Raw genomic sequence first — 22,472 nt, 5'->3', positions numbered from 1 at the left:
TATATCAAAAAAATATGCTTATCTGTAGAAGAGATTTGAAATTGGCTTAGTGTGGGAGCTTAAAGAGCATTCTTAATTCAACTGTCATCTTAGTTTCACAGGTCAAATTTATGAGCCTCAGGAATGTTGTTTGTCACTTAGCTTTTTTAATGGAACAACCCACATAGCCCAAAGAAGAGGAGGAGCTGCAGTTGATATGGACCATGTAATGGGAGGGGCAACATGGAGGGAGAACAATGTGTCAGGGCAGGAAAGAGGTGGCCCATGGGGTGGCACACATCTTACACGAATGGTTAACTGTAAGTTGAAGATGATGTTGGAGGCTCTTTTACTGTGCAACTATGTTATCTGTTTCTCAATTGCTGGATAAAAACATGAAAGCCCACTTTTACTCTGGATATTGAAGCCTGTAGGGGATAGTCAACAGTCCGTACTAAACCTAGAAACCAAGTCTTCTAAGAAAAGGCAGCAAAAGTATCTCTTACATCAGACCAGGAGCAAAGAGGTATCATTAAAGTTGTGGGTGTTTTTGCCTGAAGACTCCAATTTCCTTAAATGAGTTTAAAAAAAAAATCTTGATCAGATGGGTCACGAGGAGGCTGAAGTCAGTTGTAGAGGTGAAACATTCGGAACACATTGGTCTCTGGAAACCGCATGTGGAATGGCTAACTTAGACGTCAGTTGGAAGAGGTTGGTTCTCTGTCTGGCCCAGAATCCAGTCTCTCAAGGTTGCTATTAGCTGGACTCTAAAATGGGCAGAACCAAGCAGTCACAACAATAAAGATTCCATTTAGAACCTTGAAGGTAATTAGTTCTGTGAAAACTTAACATGTGCCCTGGGACATAAAGCTGATATTATCTGCTGACCTAAAATGATACCAGAGGAATAAGGAGGAATGCAGAACTGCACACTCTAAATTTGAATAATTGGCAAAGTTGAGGCTTCTTTCTCATGGATATACTGGTAGCAGAAGGCCTTACCACTCTTTCTAGAGCAATGAGCAGGAAAACCATTTAAAAATTATATTATTCCAGGGGCCAGTACTGTGACTTAGTAGGCTAAGCCTCTGCCTGTGGTGCCAGTATTCTATACATGTCCTTGCTCCTCCTCTTCTGGTCCAGCTCTCTGCTTATGGACTGGGATGCAATGGAAGGTGGCCCAAGTGTTTGGCCTGGTAGACCTGGAAGAAGCTCCTGGCTCCTGGCTTCAAACAGACCCAAGCTTCAACTGTTGCAGCTATTTGGGGTGTGAACCAGTGGATGGAAGACCTTTCTCTCTGTCTCTGTCTCTCTGTCTGTCTGTCTGTCTCTCTCTCTCTCTCTGTCTCTCTCTCTCTTCCCCTGTCCGTGACTCTACTTCTCAAGCAAATAAGTAAAATCTTTTAAAAATTATATCATTCCCATATGATGACTAAAGAGTGCCATGTGCTGTCCTCTGTTATTGCCTCCTGTTTTTGCACTTGTGAGAGAGGGATGCTATTGATAATATATAAAAGAGAAGAAAACTGAGTGGAATGTGAACTAGAACATCATCTTTGGTAACAGGATTTGAGCAAAGAAAAGGTCAAGACTTTGCACATCTAAAAATGGGAGCAAAAATATTCAAGTGGAAGAGTTTTGGAGCAGCTTCAACACATGAGGACCAGGACGCAGAGTGGTAGAAACACTATGGAGAGCTGCCCCCACCTGATTCCTGTCCTCAACCTCAGCTTTGGACGACACAGTCTCAGACAACTGCAATGCCCGTGAGCTTACAGAAGGACCTGGACTCCTGTGAAGGGATGTGGGCATGGAAAGCAATCTCTTCCTACCCGACTTGTCATTGAGGCACAGGTCAGGGCTTTTCCTGGGAAGCGACAGAGGCTTAGCACCTCACAGCACTAGCTGCTCAGGACAGAAAGGAGCCCAGGGGCATAGTAGGTGGATACAGGCTGGCACTCAGTGAAAGATGAGCTCAGCCTCTCCAAGAAGGCCCATGTCCCTGAGGTAGATAACTTTCCACTGGGGAAGACAAACAGCAATTTCATCAGCCCCTCAGCCACATTAGCCTGCTCAAACCCTCCTTTGGGCCAACAAAGACCAAATGAGCCTCCCAGACCTGTACTCTCTTGGCTCCTAATTACAGGTTATAGGTTATGGAAAACTGACATAAATAAGCAATTAAAAGACATAGATTCACTGAGTCTCACCCCAAAATCTAGTATTTGCAGATTTTTGAAAAACAAACCTATAGCCTCTCACATCTCTCATCCAGAACTCTTCATGCATTTTGTTAATTTCAGTCACTGAAGATAGTATGTTATTAGCCATACTTTCTACCAGAAACATGAGGTTCTATAGAAATCTCAAAAAACAGAATTGTTAAAGCTTAATATTTATACCATGACCCTTATCATTAATTTAGTGGTATTTGAGCCTCAGTTTCTCATATAAATATTATGATTTAAAGTTTTCTCTAGTTAATACAATTCTGTGATTATGTATTTATTCTTAAATACTTTTTTAAATTCTGAAGGAAGGTTAAGCATTCAAGCTTTGCTATGCAGAATTACATTGACTCAAAAGTAGAGGTTCACAGTTAAGATAAAATTTCAAGACAGCTAAGATTTGGAAAATTAAAATTAGAAAAAACCTGGACAATGTGTGAGTTAATAATCACACACATATGTATTATTTTTTTCAGTTAATAATCCTATATCAAAACTAGAAGTCATGTCACAAATATACACAAAGAGCACTTTTTCCTCATTTTAGGTAGTGTATTCTCTATTAAAAATATACAGGGGCTGGGATTGTGGTGTAGAGGGTAAAGCTGACTCCTGTGATTCCAGCCATATGGAGAGTGAACCAAGAGATGGAAGATATCTCTCCCTGTCTGTCTCTCTGTAACGCTGCCTTCCAAATAAATAAAAACACCTTTAGTGAATCCGAGGAAATATATGTGTGTGTGTGTGTGTGTATTCAGATGAAGCTTACAAAATGTATTCACTATTAAGTCATGCAAACAAATCTACATATAAGCTTTTATTAATATTCATGGAGATAAATATAAAGAGAAAATTGGCATATGTATTATGGGTAAGAGGTTAAGGTTGACTTTCATTTAGCAAATATTTCTCAGGGTTCTTGAAAAGATGAATAAAAATGTACTCCCTAGTGCCAGCATTGTGGTGCAATGGGTAAAGCTATCTCCTGCAACACTAACATCCCGTATGGGCACCAGCTCCTGTCTTGGCTGTTCCACTTCTGATCCAGCTCCCTGATAATGCACTTAGAAAACAGTGGAAGATGGCCCAAATATTTGGACTCCCACCACCACGTGGGAGACCCAGAGGAAACTCCTGCTTCCTGGCTTCAGCCTTGCTTAGCCATGGCCTTTGTGGCCATCTGAGGAATGAACAAACTGATGGAAGATCTCTCTCTGTCTCTCTCTCTCTCTCTGGAACTTGGAATTTCAAATAAATCAATCTTTAAAAATATTTAATACTGAGAATGAAGAAATTGTTATTGTTTTATAAATATTAATCTCCCAATTAGAGTATATTCTTAAGCGTCTACATGATAATGTTATCTAAGTAGAGAAAAGAATCAGTGGTTCATTAGTAATAAACATAACAACAATAACCATACATATTTATTTCATCTTAACAACAGCTCTAAAAAGTAGGACTTACCTATTCACCTAATTATTAAAAAGAGAAATCTGAAGGGTAGAGAGACTTCACCCAGGTTTTTGAGTTTTCACACAACTACAAAGTTCAGGAGCCTGAAGTAAAATCCTGACAGTATTTGGGTTTAAGAAGCAATGATATACTTTTACCTGTTTCTCATATGATTGAATTTTCTACTACTTACTTTTAAATTTTGAAGAATAGAAAAATAACTTCAAGAGACTGTGTAAGCAAAGGGTTTAACTAACAATAATCCAACTATCAAGTCCATATAATATAAGAGTGGAGGTGAACCTACAAAACAACAGATTTGTGCCTAATACAAAAAATAAAATAAAATCCATGCATACTTGTATAGTATATTATATCCTGGGAGATTTTTCATACTAACAAAGAGTGGTAAGATTCAATTTTTTCTCTTAAGGAGGGGATTGCTTCAATAACACGCACCTACATTTTCTTTCTTTTTCTTTTTTTTTTTAATCACACATGCCAAACACATTGTGTCTGCAAGCCAGACCTGGCCTGAGATGACCAGTGTGTGACTTTTTTTTTTTTTTCTTTTTTTGACAGGCAGAGTGGATAGCGAGAGAGAGACAGAGAGGAAAGTCTTCCTTTTTGCCGTTGGTTCACCCTCCAATGGCCGCTGCAGCCAGCACATCGTACTGATCCGAAGCCAGGAGCCAGGTGCCTCTCCTGGTCTCCCATGCGGGTGCAGGGCCCAAGCACTTGGGCCATCCTCCACTGCCTTCCCGGGCCATAGCAGAGAGCTGGCCTGGAAGAGGGGCAACCGGGACAGAATCCGGCGCCCCAACCGGGACTAGAACCCAGTGTGCCGGCGCCGCAAGGTGGAGGATTAGCCTGTTAAGCCACGGCGCCGGCCCTACATTTTCAATTTAAGATGAGAAAATGTAATCAATTTGTACGGTCTTAAATATGTTTCTATTGCTTGGAGAATCCAGTTTTTCAAACGTCAAATCTTGGTTACCTCCAACATTCATAAAATAAATTATGATATTTTTTAGAAATTTATTTATCTATCTGAAACAGCTACGGAGAAGCAGAGGCAGAGAAAGAAAGAGAGAGAGAGAGAGAGAGGGAAAGAGAGAGGTTGGTCTTGTATCTCCTGGTTCACTCTTCAAATGGCCACAATGGCTAGAGCAGGCCCAATCCAAGGCCAGGAGCCTGAAGCTTCCTCCGGGTCTCCCACGCAGGTGCAGGGGCCCAAGGATTTGGGCCATCTTCCACTGCCCTTCCAAGCCATTGGAGAGAGCTGGATCAGAAGTGGAACAGCTGGAACTTGAACCAGTGCTCACATGGGATGCTGGTATTGCAGGCAGTGGCCACACCTGCTACGCCACAGTGCCGGCCCCATAAATGATAAATATTGATCATAAAAGTACCATATGTGGAGAAACTAGAGTCCCAGTTACCAGGAAGTGAGGAACTAACCAAGCTTTAAAACAGAGGGAAAGTTATAGGAATTTTTCACATGTGACCGCTTATTTTATTTTATGTACAACTTTAGGTAAGAAAACTCAGTTACAAAATCCAAGCTCATTGTTGTTTGATTGGCTCTTTTGTTCCTTAAATTATTCAGCTTCAGGAAGACATAGCTTACCATACTTTATAATTATTTTTTGTTAAAAGGAATATCATTCATTAAAAGAAAATCCCAGAGAATCTCATCTACACATACACAGATAACATGTCTGGAAGCAAGAGAATGATTATTCTTCACTTATTATTTTATTTTTATTTTACCAGAATTTTACCAAGGGGGTTGGAGGCTGGGAATGTATGGGCTAATTAGTACTTTCTAGAAAAGAAAAATTTGATTTTTACTAACAACAGTATTTAAACAATATTCCAACAATTATAACCTAGGCAGGAAAGTTACATGAACATTAAATGTCCTACATATTTGTGTTACATGATTTTCATTTAATAAGACTTATATTTTCTTTGTGTAGTAAATGATGTTAATGGTTTTGTATCTATTAAATTGTGGTTGTTGGGCTGGCATTGTGGCCTAGCAGGTTAAGCTGCTGCCTGCAACACTGGCATCCCATATGAATGCTGATTCAAGTTACATCTTCTCCACCTCCCTGGCTCCCTGCTACTGCGCCTGGGAAAGCAGCAGATGACTCAACTGTTTGGGCCTCTGCACTCGTGTGGGAGAGTTGGATCAAGCTTCAGGCTCCTGGCTTCAGCCTGGCCCAGCCCTGGACATTGTGGCCATTTTGGAAGTGAACCATTGGAAAGATTTCATTCTCTCTCTCCATTTAAAATAAATAAATATTTTAAAAATTAATTGTAAATGTGGATCTGTATGTATGTATGTATTATGTATGTATGTATATACACAGTTATAATGAATATTCTGCAACAAACATTAGATTTCAATTGATAATACAATGGTTCTGAAGTCGAGGTCCCAAGTCAGCAGCATCAATAAGACATTAGAAAGTGTTGGAGTACAAATGCCCAGGCAGTGCCTGAATCTAATGTATCAGAAACTCTGTGGATGGGCCCAACAATCTATCTTTTAATCATGTTGTACAGTTAATGCACATATGAGAGGTATTCAAAAAGTTCATGGAAAATACCTATTAATGTAAAAAACTCCATGGGTTTCAAATTTTTTTGCACAAATAAATGTTTTAATTTAATTTTCCATAAACTTTAAAAAGTATTTTGTTTTAATTTATTTATTAGACAGAGAGAGAGGAGGGGATAAAGATAAACAAAGAGAGAGCTCCTACCTGCTATTTCAACCTCAGATGCCCAAGTGGATGATGGGAACTGGGAATTCAATCCGTGTCTCCAATGTAGGAGGCAGGAACCTGGTCATTGAGTAATCACTTGCTGACCCCCAGAGTGTGAATTTGTAGGAAACTGGATTTTGAGTGGAGCCAGGACTTGAACCTAAATATAGCACTCTGATAGGTGACCTGGATGTCCCACCTGAGGTCAACCAGCATGGCAAATGTCCACACCCATCAAAAACTTTTCGAAATACTCTTGTGCATAGTTTGACAGCAACTACTGCTTCAAAAGAGTCTTAGCAAATGGGTTAGGGATAATGGATATAATTGATAACTCTTCTGTAATTGTAAGAAAAATTACATTTTAAAATATTTTTAAAAGGTAAAGGCATTAAATCATTTCATAAAAATTAAAAATCAAGTATGTTAGTCAATACTAGACAACAAGTTAAAAATCAGAACTCTTACTTGAAAGAGGAAAATCCAGTAACATAATATTAGGTAAATCATTGGTGATGTTTACTATCAATATGGCAGACACAGAACTAAGAATTTTTCATATAATATCTAATTTAATTCTCACAAAACCCTATCAGGATTCATTGAGGGCATTAAGATGTGTAACTACATGTAGACTAATTGGTGTTAAATAACTTTCCAAAAGACAGAGTGACTTAGAGGAAATGGGCACTGAACCAAAACAAGGCAAAGCTGGGATACTAAGTCTAACCTAACACTTCCATAGTCCCGACTTTTAATTATGAGGAATTACTATTGCTCATAAAAATATATTGATTACTTTTTTTCATAGACAGCTTGCTCACGAAGAATACTTCGTGGGTATGAAAAAGTCATTGGTAATGTGGTGCAAATTGAGACCTTAATGCCTAATCAGACGAGCCTATAAATCAGGTTTTGGTGAGCAAAATAGTTTGCTTGTTTGTCTTTACTCGAGAGACCAAAGTTGGACTGTATTCTCAGTCTACTTACTCTCATTCCCAGAGATCTTAATATCTGCAGAAACTCTCATTTTTATTACTTACTTAGCACCAGCAGGACGTTGTGTCATGAGCCCTGTTTGAAAGGCTTAGTTTTAAAACAGATCTCTCAAAGATGGGAGATTTCTTTATTCTTCTGTTGGCAACATGTTTAACAGTTGAGCACATCTAGAAATTTCTGTATGAGAATATCCTGTTCTTCTTAGAAGCCAGAGTGTGATCTGGCAGGAGTAAAAAATGAACAAAAAAACAAACAGGATTCATCAGGAGTTGCTTGAGAATTCATGTCACCAAGTTATATATTTTCTATTTTGAATCATAGATCAGAAAGAGGGCTAATGAATATAGCTGAAGCAGATCTCGCTGAGTATTCTTTTAACTGTTTTTGTGAATTGAAACTCCCTGTTCTCCACTCCTTCAACACACAGGTGTCTGAAATTATCGATAACTACAAAAAGTCATACTGACTTTATGACAGCTCTTTCCACAGTTACCAGGAAATAAACATCCACCATCCCCATATGTTCTGAGGTTTCCCATATGATGAAATAGGTTAACAACATACAGTACAGAAAACTAAAACAATGATACACTGCATGATTTACCATATGCTAATTGTCTTTCTAAAAAGTTTTTAAAATTATTTATTTATTTGAGAGAGAAACAGATGAAAAGACACACACATTTCTTATCTGCTGTTTCACTCTCCAAATGTCTGTAATATCTGAGGATGAACTTGGGCTGAGGACAAGAGCAGGGCTCTCAATCCAGATCCTCAGTGTAAGTGGCAGAGATCTAATTACGTGAGCCATTGTCTGCTGCCTCTCTGGGTTCTCATTAGCAGGAATCTGGAATTGGAAGTGGAGCTGAGCATCCCTACATAAGACATAGGTGTCTAAAGAATCAGCTTTCTAGCTACTAAGTTCAATGCTCTCCTCTAGCTATGCTAATTCTGACTTGAGTCAACAGGGAAAACAGGAGTTCTGAGACACTTATATTGTAGTGAGCCTGAGGTCGAGGTACTTTATATATCTCAAATATTTTCTCCCTCTTTACCATGGAACAAAACTCTTCAATGGACCACCAATAATTCCATGTGTATCTACACCTCTAAAGACTCTTGACTTCAGTCCACCTAATTCTTCATATGTCAAATTCCATAAAATAGAATCATGGAGGTAAACTTGTCACAATAGCAGGTTGTAACCTGTACAATAAAACAGGACAGTACCACAAATGAAGAAAGAAACCAAATGAACTACCCTTTAGATAAAGCAGGCATTAGAAACCCATATATTCTTTATAGGATTTGTAATAGTCTAATATTTTTCACTCTAGTTGTCAGCATTGTGTGGTGGAATCTCTATTCTCTTGATCCACATAAGGGGGCTTGCACAGTCTCATTTGTAACCAAGACCTAACCTTAGTGTGATCAGGCTCTCCCTTGCCTTGTTATGGGCTCAGGAATATAAACATTCTCAACATTGCCTCCTTTCTTTCCTGGTTCTACTCCCCCACCCATAGCTATATTCTTATGGATAATGGATTTACTATTAACTTAGCTAAGTTAACTCTTTTAAATTGTAAGTAAAATTGATAACCTCCCTACTTTTATACAATATTGAGTCCCCCATTTTTATCAATACTAGACAATGCTTATTTACACTCCCATCATATTAGATAGAACAACAAAATTAACTATTAAATGAAGATTACTCAATGAGTCATAATATAGTCATCCACTTGATCCACAAAACATACTCCAACATCAGTCTCAAAACAAAACTTCCGCTTTTCATCACTTTTTCTATTAAAGAGCCTTAATATCATTATATACATGAAACTATTTCAGATAAAATTAATCAAATAATTTTTAAATAGAGATTGCCCTAGATTATCCAGGTGGATCCCATGTAATCCCACGAAGATGTGGAAAGGGAAGCAGGAGAATTAGAGTCAGAGATGGTAATATTACAATAGAAACATGTACCAGTTTTGAAAGTAGAGGGAAGACACAAAGGAAGCAACCAAGCTGGTCCCTAAAAGATGAAAAATCAAGAAACATATCACCCCTAGTACCTCTAGAAAGAAGGAAATTCTTCTAATAATTTGATTTTAACCCTTTGATTTATTTGTGCTGGATGCCAAAATAAATTAGCATACATTGGAGGAATTTAAACACAGAAATTCATTTTCTCACATATCTGGAGGCTGCAAGGCTGAAATGAAGCTGTCAAAGGTGTCAGCATAGTTAGTTTATGGTTAGCACTCTCGTCCTGATTTGTAGATTATTTGGTTGCCTTTTTGCTATCTCCTAATTTGGGCTTTTGTGCTTATACTCAGAGAATGGGTAAGCTCTCTGGGGTCTCTGCACATAAAGCCACTAGCCCTCTGGGATCAGGGCCCCTTCATTATGAACTTAGTTAACCTTAATCATTACATTAGCAACTCAGTCTTCAACTGCTATCTATTACATCTATCACATCTAACTTTTATACTTCCTTCCTCCCTCCCTCCCTCCCTCCCCCTTTCCTTCCTTCCTTCCTTCCTTCCTTCCTTCTCATCTTCAAATTTTGGGTCAGGAAATTTCTTAGGTGAGCCTTAAAATCATATAAAAATGTTTTGTTGTTCTAGATACAGGTTTGATGGTAACTATTATTTCCATTGTGAGAAAATAGCTGTCAAAGGAAGTCAAGATATAAATTATCTTTCCTGATCTTTATTTACCATTGGACTGGCATCTCCAATCTCTATAAAATCTACTAATGATGTCCATGAATACATGTGATAGTTCATTAAAAGAGTCTCCATTGATTCTCTTATTCCTAGGGTATATCTGTTATCACAAGTTATGCTCTACACCTATTATGATTGATTTTATGTCTTCATGAAATGTATTTATTATATTAATTAAATAGTTAAAAAAATATTATTTATGAATTTGATTAAATATTAACCTAAAAAGATACTATTTCTATGGAAACTATGTTAGATTATTTGAAAACACTTATTAAATTTAGCTACTGTGGCCTGTATTGCAGTATAGCAAGTAAAGCAGCTACCTGCACTATTGGCATTCCATTTGGGCACTGGTTCATTTCCCTTAGTGCAAACATTGAAAATCCATGCATACTTGTTAACTAATATATATTGTACGTGAACTTTCTGAAGTTACTTTGCATGGATGTTTGGTGTCTTATTTTAGTCCTATTTTAGTAGGCAACAATCTCTACTTTTGCTGGTGGGAGCATTTTTAAGTAGCATTATTCATCCTTTTGACATGTTGACATCATTCCTTGAGTATTTCCTTGTTCCATAAGTTGCAAAAAACTCATCTGATAGTTTCTTGCCGTAATTCTGGCATCAACCATTTCTTAAAGGACCTTATTCTCTTGAATGGAGAGTACAATCAAGAAGTCCAGATCTGGGACTCAATGGGAAGAAGACAATGGGCAGAATGAGGCTTTTTTGTGTTCTCTTCAAGAGAGAAAGATGAGCAGAGAGAGCACCTATGCAGAATGAGCCCAAGACATTGTATCTGAATGAGGCACATCTTCCAGAAGGAGGAAGTTAGTGGCAATGTCTCTACTCAGTGGTGGGTAAAGAACCCTGGGGGGCAAGGCTGAAAGTATCTCTATAGGATTTACCATTTTGATCTACATTCCTTAGTCCTTTCAAATGGCTGCTAGTAAAGTGTGCTGAGTTTTAATGAATCCATTTGATGGGATAAGAAAAAATGAGCAAGATTTTGAGGATACCATGAAGTTAAACAACAGAAACCATGGTACTATTGCCTATGATGCCTGCCATACTGCAATATTTTTTGTGAATAAGTAATCATAAGTAGGTCATTTTCATTCATTTTTTTCTGGTTTGTGGTAAATCCATTTAACCAGAAGTTGCAATTTCTCTTGGTTGCCAATACAAACAAACTTTTTTTGAAGCATTTTCATTAATTTGAGGCTATATCTAGATTCAAACATCCATTTGACCATTATTTAGCTCAAAATCTAGAGAATGCAGCCCATTTTGCTTATAGACAAGAAAATTCACCTGGGTAACAATGACAATTCTGCTACATTTTATCTTTGTTATCTACAAACAGCTAAGTGTTGTTTTTTGTTTTGTCACAAATTAAGTTTAAAAATATGTTTGTTAAATGCCCTTAACAGCACTCTGGCCTCAGAATCAGCCCATAAGACATTAAGATCTGGCTAAAAAGCGCATGAGAGCATTTCAGGCATGGATAGCCAAGATACTGTGGCACAAAATGACCTACATGAAAGATCTCTGGGAGTGAGATCCCAGTGGAAAGAAGGGGCCATCAAAGAAAGAGGTACCTTTATATAAAGGGAGGAAAGAACTTTCACTTTGATTATGGCCTTGTCTAAATAATATAGAAGTTTGTGGACTCAAGAGGCTTCTATAGCTTTGGCAGTTCATGACAAGAACCTTGGGTGATCACTGATGTCATAAATAAGAGCGTCAATTGTTAAATCAACAACAGGAGTCACTATGCACTTGCTCCCCATGTATGACCTCTGCCCTTCATGTGTTGTACTATGAGAATTAATGGTAAAACTAGTCTTTATACAGTATTTCGTGTGTCTGTGTGGGTGCAAACTGCTGAAATATTTACTTAGGATAGAATTGATCTTCTGTATATAGTTAAAAACAAATCAGTGAAGAATGGGATAGGAGAGGGAGTAGGAGGTGGGATGGTCTGGGGATGGGAAGGCAGGTATGGGGGGAAGAATCACTATAATCCAAAAGTTGTACTTATGAAATTTATATGTATTAAATAAAAGCTTGCTATAAAAATGTTTGTTCATCTCTTGGTTCCATCTGATTTCTGATTCTGTAGTACTTATACCTAAATTGAAAAATTTAAATTGATGTATTAGTTTCTCAGGTCTTTTTACACTTGGTGTCTATCTGACTTCTGAGAGAACTTCTAAGTTTATCCATCATACTTCACAATGTAGTCATCATGTTTTTCAATTTTATTAAGATTTGACACATCAGAATGTTCCTGTATCTCTATTTGCTATTGTAGGAAAAAATACATATCATTCCCTCAAGTCACATTGAAATTACAAATTAAGACACCTTTTGGCAGTTCCTGGTGTTTAAAAAATTAAACTTTTTGTATTACTTCAAATTTTTGTATTGTAAATGTGAAACTATTCTGAAATTAAAAGATTTGAAAAGTTAAGTTGCTGATTTTTCATGTTTGATAACTTTTCTATTATACTTAATAAGAACATATCTATTTAGTATTTGAACTTTAAGTGGGTTCCATAGAAAGTATATCAGTTTCTCCTCAAATATTACTTGCACAATTGAAGAAAGAAGGTAGTATTTAGATCAATTTTAGCTTTACTTTTCTTAGCGAGAAATCCAGAATTGTATGCAAATGATGGGTAAAGCAAGATGTAGTTGTCACAGAGATATCAGTTTTCCTAACTTCAACTGGGTTGGATTGAGCAAATCACACTTGGAAAGCCCTCAACTTTTCTATTAGGCATAACTGATGCCACTGGGATCCAGCCATGCAAGTGCCTCTTCACGTGCCCTTCTGCCCACTCCCAATACACACTAGAGGTAAGTACTATGTTTAGTACTTACTAATGTTTAGATAACACTGCATCCCATAATTGAAATATGGCATCTGGAGGATGACTTCAGTCAGTTGGAAAGGTTCTAAACTTTGTTTTCCATAGAGTTCCTTCCTCTTCCATAATAACATTTTCATCATTCGCCACTTGGAGGCACTGGGACTGGTGGAGATTTGCTATCACGAACATTTAGAGAGAGGCTGTCACTGGAGTTCTACCGAAGATGAGAGTATCTCCCCTGCTATTATTTTCTAGGCACACTTTTTCCTTGTATGAAACAAATTGTTGGTTGGTCAACTCTTTTCTCAATTCAATATTCCCTATAAAGCAGATTTTAATGTTCCTTTAAGTTTATGACAGGTAGAAATCCTGGTTTCCAACACTGGTATAAGTTTTACTACAAATAAGCATATGCCTTTGCTGTTTTTAAAGAAAATTTTAAGGGAGAGGAGTGTAAATATGCAAGTTCTGATATAGCACCTGACTTGATTATCCATATAAAAATCAAATACGCAAAAATATCTCCATAAATTTTTATTTTAGGTGTATGTTTATTGATAAAAATAACCCGAGACCATTAATAAAGTATACTCTTGAAAGGTATACATAAGTCCTATTCAATTAATTCCTGAAGAACCTCATACTTACTATATTCTGAGAATGATAGAATAAAGGGGCTAATCAATTAATGGGTAACTAAAAGCTTTAAAAATCCCAATTTTCGAGCTAAGTAACTCATATGTGTCCTTATTTTGGACAGACTTAATTTTATTCACTGAAGACCATCATCAAAGATTGGTAATTCATTATACATTCAATATGAAACTATTATTTATAAGAAGTTAAATATAGTGTCATTTTCCAAAGATTAAAAAAACACAATTATATTTATTATTTGACAATATTTATCTTGAATATTTAATAGTTTTAAAATAAACTGAAAGTACATACATTTTAAGTTTTAAAATATACAATGTTTGTATATTTGTTTTTGCTTCTAAAATAAATTATAACTAGATTTAATGAAATAATATAATTTTATATTAGAATTATTTAATTGACTAAATTGTTCAATAAAATGGAAAATCAGACTATAATTAAAAAAGGTTTTTCAAAGGAAGTTTTATGTTTAAGTATAAACATTCTTATGTCCTCTCTTCCAAATATACAGTGAATAATCAAAGAAAATGTGTAAAAATAAGTATAAACTACTAATACAGAAAATAAGCTCTATACTTTTAAAAAATGAAATCACATACCTGGAGGTATAGCAGCACAGCTTAATTCATGCAGGTGCAAGCGATTTTAATAAGGAAAACCACATTTTTAAATGAATGTGAATATACAGGCTTCAATTATTAGTGGAGATTAACAATAATCCAGTTATGCAAATACAATTTGCTGAACGTAGCCTCTACCTTCAAAAAACATGAAATCCTAGATAAAAAAATACAGTAATGAGTTTTCAGTAACAAAACAGATCAGTTCTCAGATGCAGAAATACTAAGGGATCTGATAAAACACAGTGACATATCGTCAAATAAGAAATACCTAACCAGAAGGAGTAAACATAGCCAGTGTTTGAACTTCCTTGAATGCCTCATAAATGCTTTTTTACACTGTTAAGTTCAAATTGCTATCTAAACATGATACACAAACTGTAATATGTTGGTATATTTTATATCTCTCTTTAGTTTATTTTCTTTGCCACTTATTTATTGAAGGAATTGAGTCCTTTTTGCTGAAATATCTCTTACATGATTATATCATGAAATCAATGTTTAAGATACTCATCGAATTTTTTAAACCTTATTGCACATTGGAATCCCCTGAAAGTTCTAAACAGATTGATGGTTTGGTTCCACCTGTACTGATTTTATGGCTCAGTAGCTGTGAGTGCACTCTAGATTTGAGGAGTTTGAAAAGGCACTCGGGTATTTTTAATGTTTAGATAACACTGAGAATTGCTGCTTTGTTTCCACAATGCTCAACTTTGACTACACTTTGGGATCACCTGGAAAGCTGTACAAACTTGTGGTTCTGAGTTTCTGACTTGTTGAATTGGGGCATGGTTTGGTACTTGGGTTTTAAAAAGCTCAGAATGATTAATCTATTCCATGTATTTCTATAAATTAGTAGAGATAGATGCTTGATTGGATATATATGTTTACTGCAATACGTACTCCTAAATTGGGTAATTTGACTTTTAATAAAGACATAGATGAAATCTGCATCCATTTCATCCAGCCTAGGTTGAAGATGTTTTCCTGAACACCAACTTTAATATTTTAAAAAATTGTATTTATTTGTTTGAGGGGCAGAATTACAAAGAGAGGATAAAGGGAGAGAGAGACAGACAGAGCTGTACCACCTGTTGCTCCATTCCCCAAATGGTTGCAATAGCCAGGGCTGGACCACGCCAAACCCAGAAGCCAAGAGCTTCATCTGGGTCTCCTACATGGGTGTCAGGGATCCATGTACTTGGGCCATATTCCACTACTTTCCCAGGCACATTAGCAGGAAGCTGGATCAGAAGTGGACCATGGGCTGGCACTGTGGTGGGCAGGTGGAGCTGCCACCTGCAGTGCCAGCATCCTATATGGGCACCGGTTTGGGTCCTGGCTGCTCTGCTTCCGATGCAGCTCTCTGCTATGGCCTGGGGGAGTGGTGGAATATGGCCCAAGTCCTTGAGCCCTTGCACTCATGTGGGAGATCTGGAGGAAGTTCCTGGTTCCTGGCTTCGGGTTGGCTCAACTCTGACCATTGTGGCCACTTGTGGGGTGGAATAGCAGATGGCAGGCCTCTCTCTCCCTCTCTCTCTCTGCCTCTGCCTCTTTGTAACTCTACCTTTTAAATAAATGAATAAATCTTAAAAAAAAAAAAAGTGGGCCAGCCAGGACTCCAACCAGCACTCATATGCAATGCAAGCAGCAGCTTAGCCCATTGCACCGAAATGCTGGACCCTTAACTGATTTTTCAATTTGCTCTCTCCACCCCCCAACCAAGACCTCCTCTTGACATAAATTCCTACTTTTGCCATGTGACAATGAATAGACTCTTGGGACCAAAACTAGTCATTTGTGAATTCTAAAGTGTCAGTATCTAACAGAATTTCAAGCTAGGTTTCAATGGGAACCCTTGTATAAAACCTGTAAGTTTAAGAAGGTAATATTAAAATGTACAATGTATTGAATTATTTCAGGATGATTCTAGAGAAGGTATCTATAATGAAGATCAGTAATAATAGACTTACAATGAGGAAACAAGCGCCAAGCACCACAGCTTTCATTGTTCCGCTGAGATCTTTAGGGAACTGGATCTCAATGTTACCGGCATTTATAAAAAACTCTTTCACAAAACCAGATGACTGCTTGGAAATCTTACCAACCACACTATCTTCATCAACAGATTTAATCTAAATTACAAAACAAAACAAACAGAAATAGCCTTAAAGAATTCTAGAAAACTAATAAAACTACTTTTTAAATTTTTTTAAAGGTTTTATTTATTTATTTGAGAGATAGAGTTACAGGCAGAGAGAGAGATTGACAGTGAGCAACGTCTTCCATCTGCTTGTTCACTCCCCAAATGGTCGCAATGGCTCGAGCTGCTTCCACGTGCTGGTTCACTCCCTGATTGGTTGCAATGGCCAGAGCTGCACAGATCTGAAGTCAGGAGCCACGAGCTTCTCCCAGTCTCCCACACAGGTGCAGGGGCCCAAGGACTTGAGCCATCTGCTACTACTTTCCCAGGCCACCGCAAAGAGCTGGATTGGAAGAGGAGCAGCTGAAACTAAAACCAATGCCCATATGGGATGCCAGTGCTGCAAGCAGAGGATTAATGTATTGCACCAACCCCATAAAGCTACTTTCAAAGTTGAAGAAAATTAAAGAAAATTTGAACTAAATTTATGTACCACGTGTAACTATGAATATTATAATTCTCATTTAATGAATGTAGGCTGTGTATCTATTTATTTATGGAAGAAAAAAAATTGCCCCTGTTCAGAGAACTTACATGAAAGCAGTTCTGCTGAAATATATATTTTCCTAAACACAGCAGTAAATCATATGCCTTGGTCCAAAACAAAATTTAAGTGAAAGAGGAAACCAATATGAAATGTTTATTTGATGAAATTTCTAGGAACTCTCAAGAAGATCATGAACAGAGCCCTCATGTGATTTCTGCTTTAATAGAAAGTTTAAATATGGTGGGAGACTCATTAGTACTCACAGTAAGGAAAGATGAAATACTACGAGCATGGAAAAGAAGACTGACAGTTTTGAGTGAGGGAATGTACTGATTAAGTAACTTGGTGGGATGCCCCCAGGCCAAGTTTTAGGGTATGACTGAATGACAGATGAAGTATGAACAACAAAGGAAGGGTCTCTATATAGACAGCAAGCTCTAATGCAAGGATTTTCTATTTTTGTTAAAAAAAAAAACTGTAAAAATTCTGCCTGACAAAAGCTGAAGCATCATCACACAGAATTGAACCGAATGGAGCCAGACAAAAACTACTAGCCCAAGGATCGGTTTTGTGGCTGCAATGCCAGCATCACATATGGAAATCACTGCGTGTCTTGGCTGCTCTGCTTAAAATCCAGCTCCCTACTAATGTTCCTGGGAAAGCAGCAGAAGAGGGAATAAGTGTTTGGGACTCTGCTGCCCACATGAGAGATCCAGATGAAATTCCTGGCTCCAAACTTTGGCCTGGTGCAGCCCTGGCCATAGTGACCACTGGGGAAGTGAACCAGTGGATGGAAGACCTCTCTCTCTGTAACTCTGCTTTTCAAATAAATACAGAAACCTTTAACAAAACAAAACAAAACACCTATCTGAGTAGGCAGGTAGGGGTTGAATGTGGTTGACATTCACCAAACTTATGTTCACATAGAGTTACAACCAGGGCACAGTGTCCTTTTCAAATTTGTGCAAGGTACTGCTTGTGCTGGCAACATCTTAGAGGCTCTTGCTAGGAACTGTGAAGTAAATATGGGAAAACTAAAAATAGCTGAGTACTTTTATTTGGATGCTGGTGGATGGATTCTTTAAAAATATGAAATAGGTCAGCACCACGGCTCACTAGGCTAATCCTCCACCTGCGGAGGTTGGGGCGCAGGATTCTGTCCCGGTTGCCCCTCTTCCAGGCGAGCTCTCTGCTGTGGCCTGGGAAGGCAGTGGAGGATGGCCCAAGTGCTTGGACCCTGCACCCGCATGGGAGACCAGGAGGAAACACCTGGCTCCTGGCTTCGGATCGGCACAGTGCGTCGGCTTCAGCGCACTGGCTGTAGCGGCCATTTGGGGGGTGAACCAACGGAAGGAAGACCTTTCTCTCTGTCTCTCTGTCTCTCTCTCTCTCTAACTCTGCCTGTAAAAAATATGAAATAAATATCTGAGGTGAAATTATAACTTGGTTTACTGTTCATCAATTATTCATACACCACTTCTTCCTACTGTGCCTGAAGAATTTCCTTGTGCCTGGATAATTAGACATTGTCTTGTGACTTGCTTGAGCAATGGAATGTTAACAGATGCAATATAGGGAAAGTGGTTTGGTCTGATTCTTGCTCTTGGATGAATAGACACTAGGAAATGTGATCCACATAGCCTCTACTGCTACAAATCCAGAGTGAGCCTATCTGTAGCCCTAAACTAGAGCCAGCTATCTGGACCTTAGGTATAACCGCCAACACACATGCAAACCCTTACACATGAGAACAAATGTTTGCTGATTCAAGTCACTGAATTTTAGGGATTAAGTGTGATGCAACACTACTGAGGCATAGCAGACTAAGCAAAATGTTATTTTGTACATCAGAGTGTTTTTGTGCTCAGGGATATCATCTGAGCATATGAAATTAAGAATGAAAATTACATTTAAAATTTATTTAAATTTTCAAATATTAAAAAATTAAAAACACAGAATATAATTTATCAGCTACCATAAACACGCCTCTAGATTTAATAGATGCTAATATTTCCCCATTTTGATTTCTATCAGCAAGATATTTTAAAATTCACCAAAATTTATACAAGAAGAAAAGGCATACTTTTGGAGGATCAGAAATATAAATAAAGACCTACATCTGAAAAGTTATAAAGTCTAGATAGCTTTAAGCCACATTTTGGGTAACATTTTAAAACTGAAAAATCCCTGTAGTAGTAAAATTATTTTAATCTCTGGAAATAATCAGTTGCTATTTGTGATATAATAAATAATATAGCTTTTGGTTCTGGTCTTGCTTCCTGACACAGGACTTTGCGTGATATCTCTCTAACTTCCTTAGTGTTATAAGATTGACTCTTTGACCAAGATTCCTAACACACAGATCCTGGCACAGATTCTCAGCACACAGCTTCAACATCCTTGGCATCTCCTGAGGGATAAGTCTCTCAAATGCAAATGAAATGATAGGTGGTTGGGGCTTCCTTGCGGCCTCAGTATGGGGCCTGTATAATAGAAAAACAAAGTAAAGTTAGAGAGTTGGGTATTTCAGTCTCGTCTCTAACCTCCAAGAATGAGAGAAGGGTTGGGGATTGAGTTAATTACCAATGACTAATGGTTTACTTAATTATGCTTATATAATGAAACCTCTCCAAAACTCTCAGTGATAAATTGTAGGACTTTTCATGTTGGTGAACACATCCATGTGCCATGAGGGTGGCTGGTCCCAAATCTTTGGAGACTGAAGCTCCTCTGTTCAAAATGCTTCTAGAACTCACACTATCTCTTCTGTTCAGCTGTATCCTTTATAACACACTGGCAAACAGAAGGAATATGTTCCTGAATTTTAAAATGAGCCAATTTTGAAAACGTGAAGGAGGTTGTGGGAACCCTGATTTATAGCTGACTGGCTAGAAGTACTGTATATGTGATTGGTGGTTTCTTAAGTAGAAGACACTCAAGTGGGACTGAGACCTTAATCTATGAGATTTGTGTTAACTTCAGAGTGTCAGAATTGAACTGAGTTGGAGGACACTCAGTTGGTATCTGGAGAGTTGGAGAATTTGCTGGTATGAAAAAGAAATAGTCAAATTTGGTGTCAAAACTGTGAGTATAAAAGGAATTATATTAGTACTAACTTTACAAGTCTGTAAACCTAATACCAATAATTGGTAAATATATTCTAAAATGAAAATTAAAGACTTATTTACAATGAACTATAATGTAAAAAGTTCAGGTAGAGTACTTGCAATCAAACAGTGCCAAAAGAATATAGTACAACAAAATACTGCAAAATTTATATAACAAAAATGAACCTAGTAGTAGTAGCAAAGAGATTTATTTTAAGTTACAGTTTCTGAATTTATATAACATTTAGTATATTCATTGTTTATAAGGCTTTATAATTCTTAGGAAATTTAATCTGTAACAATCATGCAAGATATGTTCTATGATTATACCGTATTTTATATGAAAAAAAATTGAAGCAAAGAGAGGTTAAGTAATTGAGCCAAATATCATAAACATACCTAGGGGTATGTTTAACATCCAGATTTTCTGGCCTCAGAGTTTACCCAAATCCCAGCAAATATCTAAGACCAGGACACTGATCAATAGTCAGTGGACCCAGTCTAGTCTTCACCTTATTTTTGTACATAAAGTCCTATGAGGACATAAACTATACCCATTCATTTATACAGTGTCTATTACTACACTCATGCTTTGGTGAAAGAACTGAGTAATTGGAAAAAAAATGACCATATGGCCACAGAAAATCAAATACTTTTTATTTGGCACTTATGAAAAAAAGTTTGTTGACTTATTTTCAAGGTAGAATTGGAATACATAAGGGTGGGTATTTGTTACAGTGGTTAGTAGCTGCTTGGGATGCCCTGCAGTCCACATCTGAGTACTTGGTTCAATCCCAGCTATGTAACTTCCAGTCCAGCTTCCTGGTAATGTGCATCCTGGGAGAAAACATGTGATGATTTAAGTACTTGCCATCCACGTAGGAGATAGCAGTGAGTTCTGGGCTCCTGACTTCAGTTGGCTCAGCCCTGGCTGTTAAAGGCTTTTGGGAAGATACTTCTCTCTCTCCGCGTTTCAAATAATGTTAAAACAAATAAAGAAAATAGGAATAGACAAGTGTTATGAAACACTATGGCAAAAACTTTAAATTATGAAACATTTGACACTATTTCAACTAAAATGTTAACTTGGTAATATTTCCACTATTTCCATTATAATTCAGCTTTTCTGTTGAAGGATGCTAGGAGAAAAGTGAACTATTTGATATATAAACATTGGGTAGCTACCATGATCTCATTTAAAACATTTTATAATACCAAGAAAATACGATATAGACAAAATATATATCATTTAATCATTATAGCATAATAATAAGTCATTTTTTTTGACAGGCAGAGTTAGACAGTGAGAGAGAGAGAGAGACAGACAGACAGACAGATAGAGAAAAAGGTCTTCTTTCTGTTGGTTCACTCCCCAGATGGCTGCTATAGCCGGCGCGCTGCGCCGATCCGAAGCCAGGTGCTTCCTCTTGGTCTCCCACACTGGTGCAGGGACCCAAGCACTTGGGCCATCCTCCACTGCCTTCCTGGGGCACAGCAGAAAGCTGGACTGGAAGAGGAGCAACTGGGACAGAATCCGGCACCCTTATCTGGACTAGAACCCGGGGTACCAGTGCTGCAGGCGAAGGATTAGCCTAGTGAGCCGCGGCACTGGACTGTAAGTCATTTCTATAAAGTGTATTTAAATCAATGAAACAGAGGAGAAAATCTTGAGACACATCCTGTGACTGTTGGTATCACCATATGGTAAGGAAGGTATTTCAATTTAGCTAGAACGATTTATTTAAATAAATAGAGATGTCAATTGCCTTGCTATCTAAAAGAAAATAAACTATGTGCCTATCTTATACTAATAAAGCTCCAGATGAATTAAACATTTAAATATAAATATAAAAAGAGTAGATAAAATGGAAGGGTCTTTGTAACTAAGAGAAACAAACTGTTAAAGTAGATATGCTTGACTACATGAGATTGAAAATTTATGTCTGGCAAATACATACACACATAAAATAAACATGCTATTATGTGTGTGTCCATAAGCAAAGGTGAACATTTATTTAGGAAAAATATTGTAAATCTGAGGATAGATGCAAGGTAAATATCTCCCACAATCAAATTACTTTTGCATTTTGACAAGAAAAGATAATCCAATAGTTTAAAACACAATGGATATTAATATACAATGCAAAGAAGAGAAAATACAAGTAACTAGTAAGCTTCATAAAAAATGAGAGAATTTTAAAGATAACCCCTTCCAAACATCAGCCTCTAGATTTCCTTTTTTTGATTGAAGCTTGCAAATGTTCTTGCTGAATCTGGGTGTAATTTAATTTTATTACCTAGAACTTTTTGCATTTCCTGAATTTGAGTATTCATGGCTTG

General features: G+C 37.3%; 2 protein-coding genes across 2 annotated transcripts in view; both read right to left on the bottom strand.

The window, feature by feature from the left end:
* The window catches only part of LOC133775298 (uncharacterized), a 993,905-nt gene that overhangs the window by 813,022 nt on the left and 158,411 nt on the right, over positions 1 to 22,472 (bottom strand). The window lies entirely within an intron of this gene.
* LOC133749500 (phospholipid scramblase 2-like) overlaps positions 14,404 to 22,472 on the bottom strand; it is a 74,562-nt gene continuing 66,493 nt past the window's right edge. Inside the window, exons 9-10 of the mRNA XM_062178674.1 lie at positions 16,309 to 16,470; positions 14,404 to 14,492 (exon numbers count right to left, since the gene is read on the bottom strand). Of these exons, the coding sequence (XP_062034658.1) occupies positions 14,439 to 14,492; positions 16,309 to 16,470 (216 nt within the window). The 3' untranslated portion in view covers positions 14,404 to 14,438. The remainder of the gene's footprint in view (positions 14,493 to 16,308; positions 16,471 to 22,472) is intronic.

Source organism: Lepus europaeus, chromosome 2 (assembly GCF_033115175.1).
Source record: "Lepus europaeus isolate LE1 chromosome 2, mLepTim1.pri, whole genome shotgun sequence".
NCBI classification, from domain to species: domain Eukaryota; kingdom Metazoa; phylum Chordata; class Mammalia; order Lagomorpha; family Leporidae; genus Lepus; species Lepus europaeus.
Note: the sequence above shows the minus strand (reverse complement) of the source record. Positions and strands in the feature narration are given on the sequence as shown.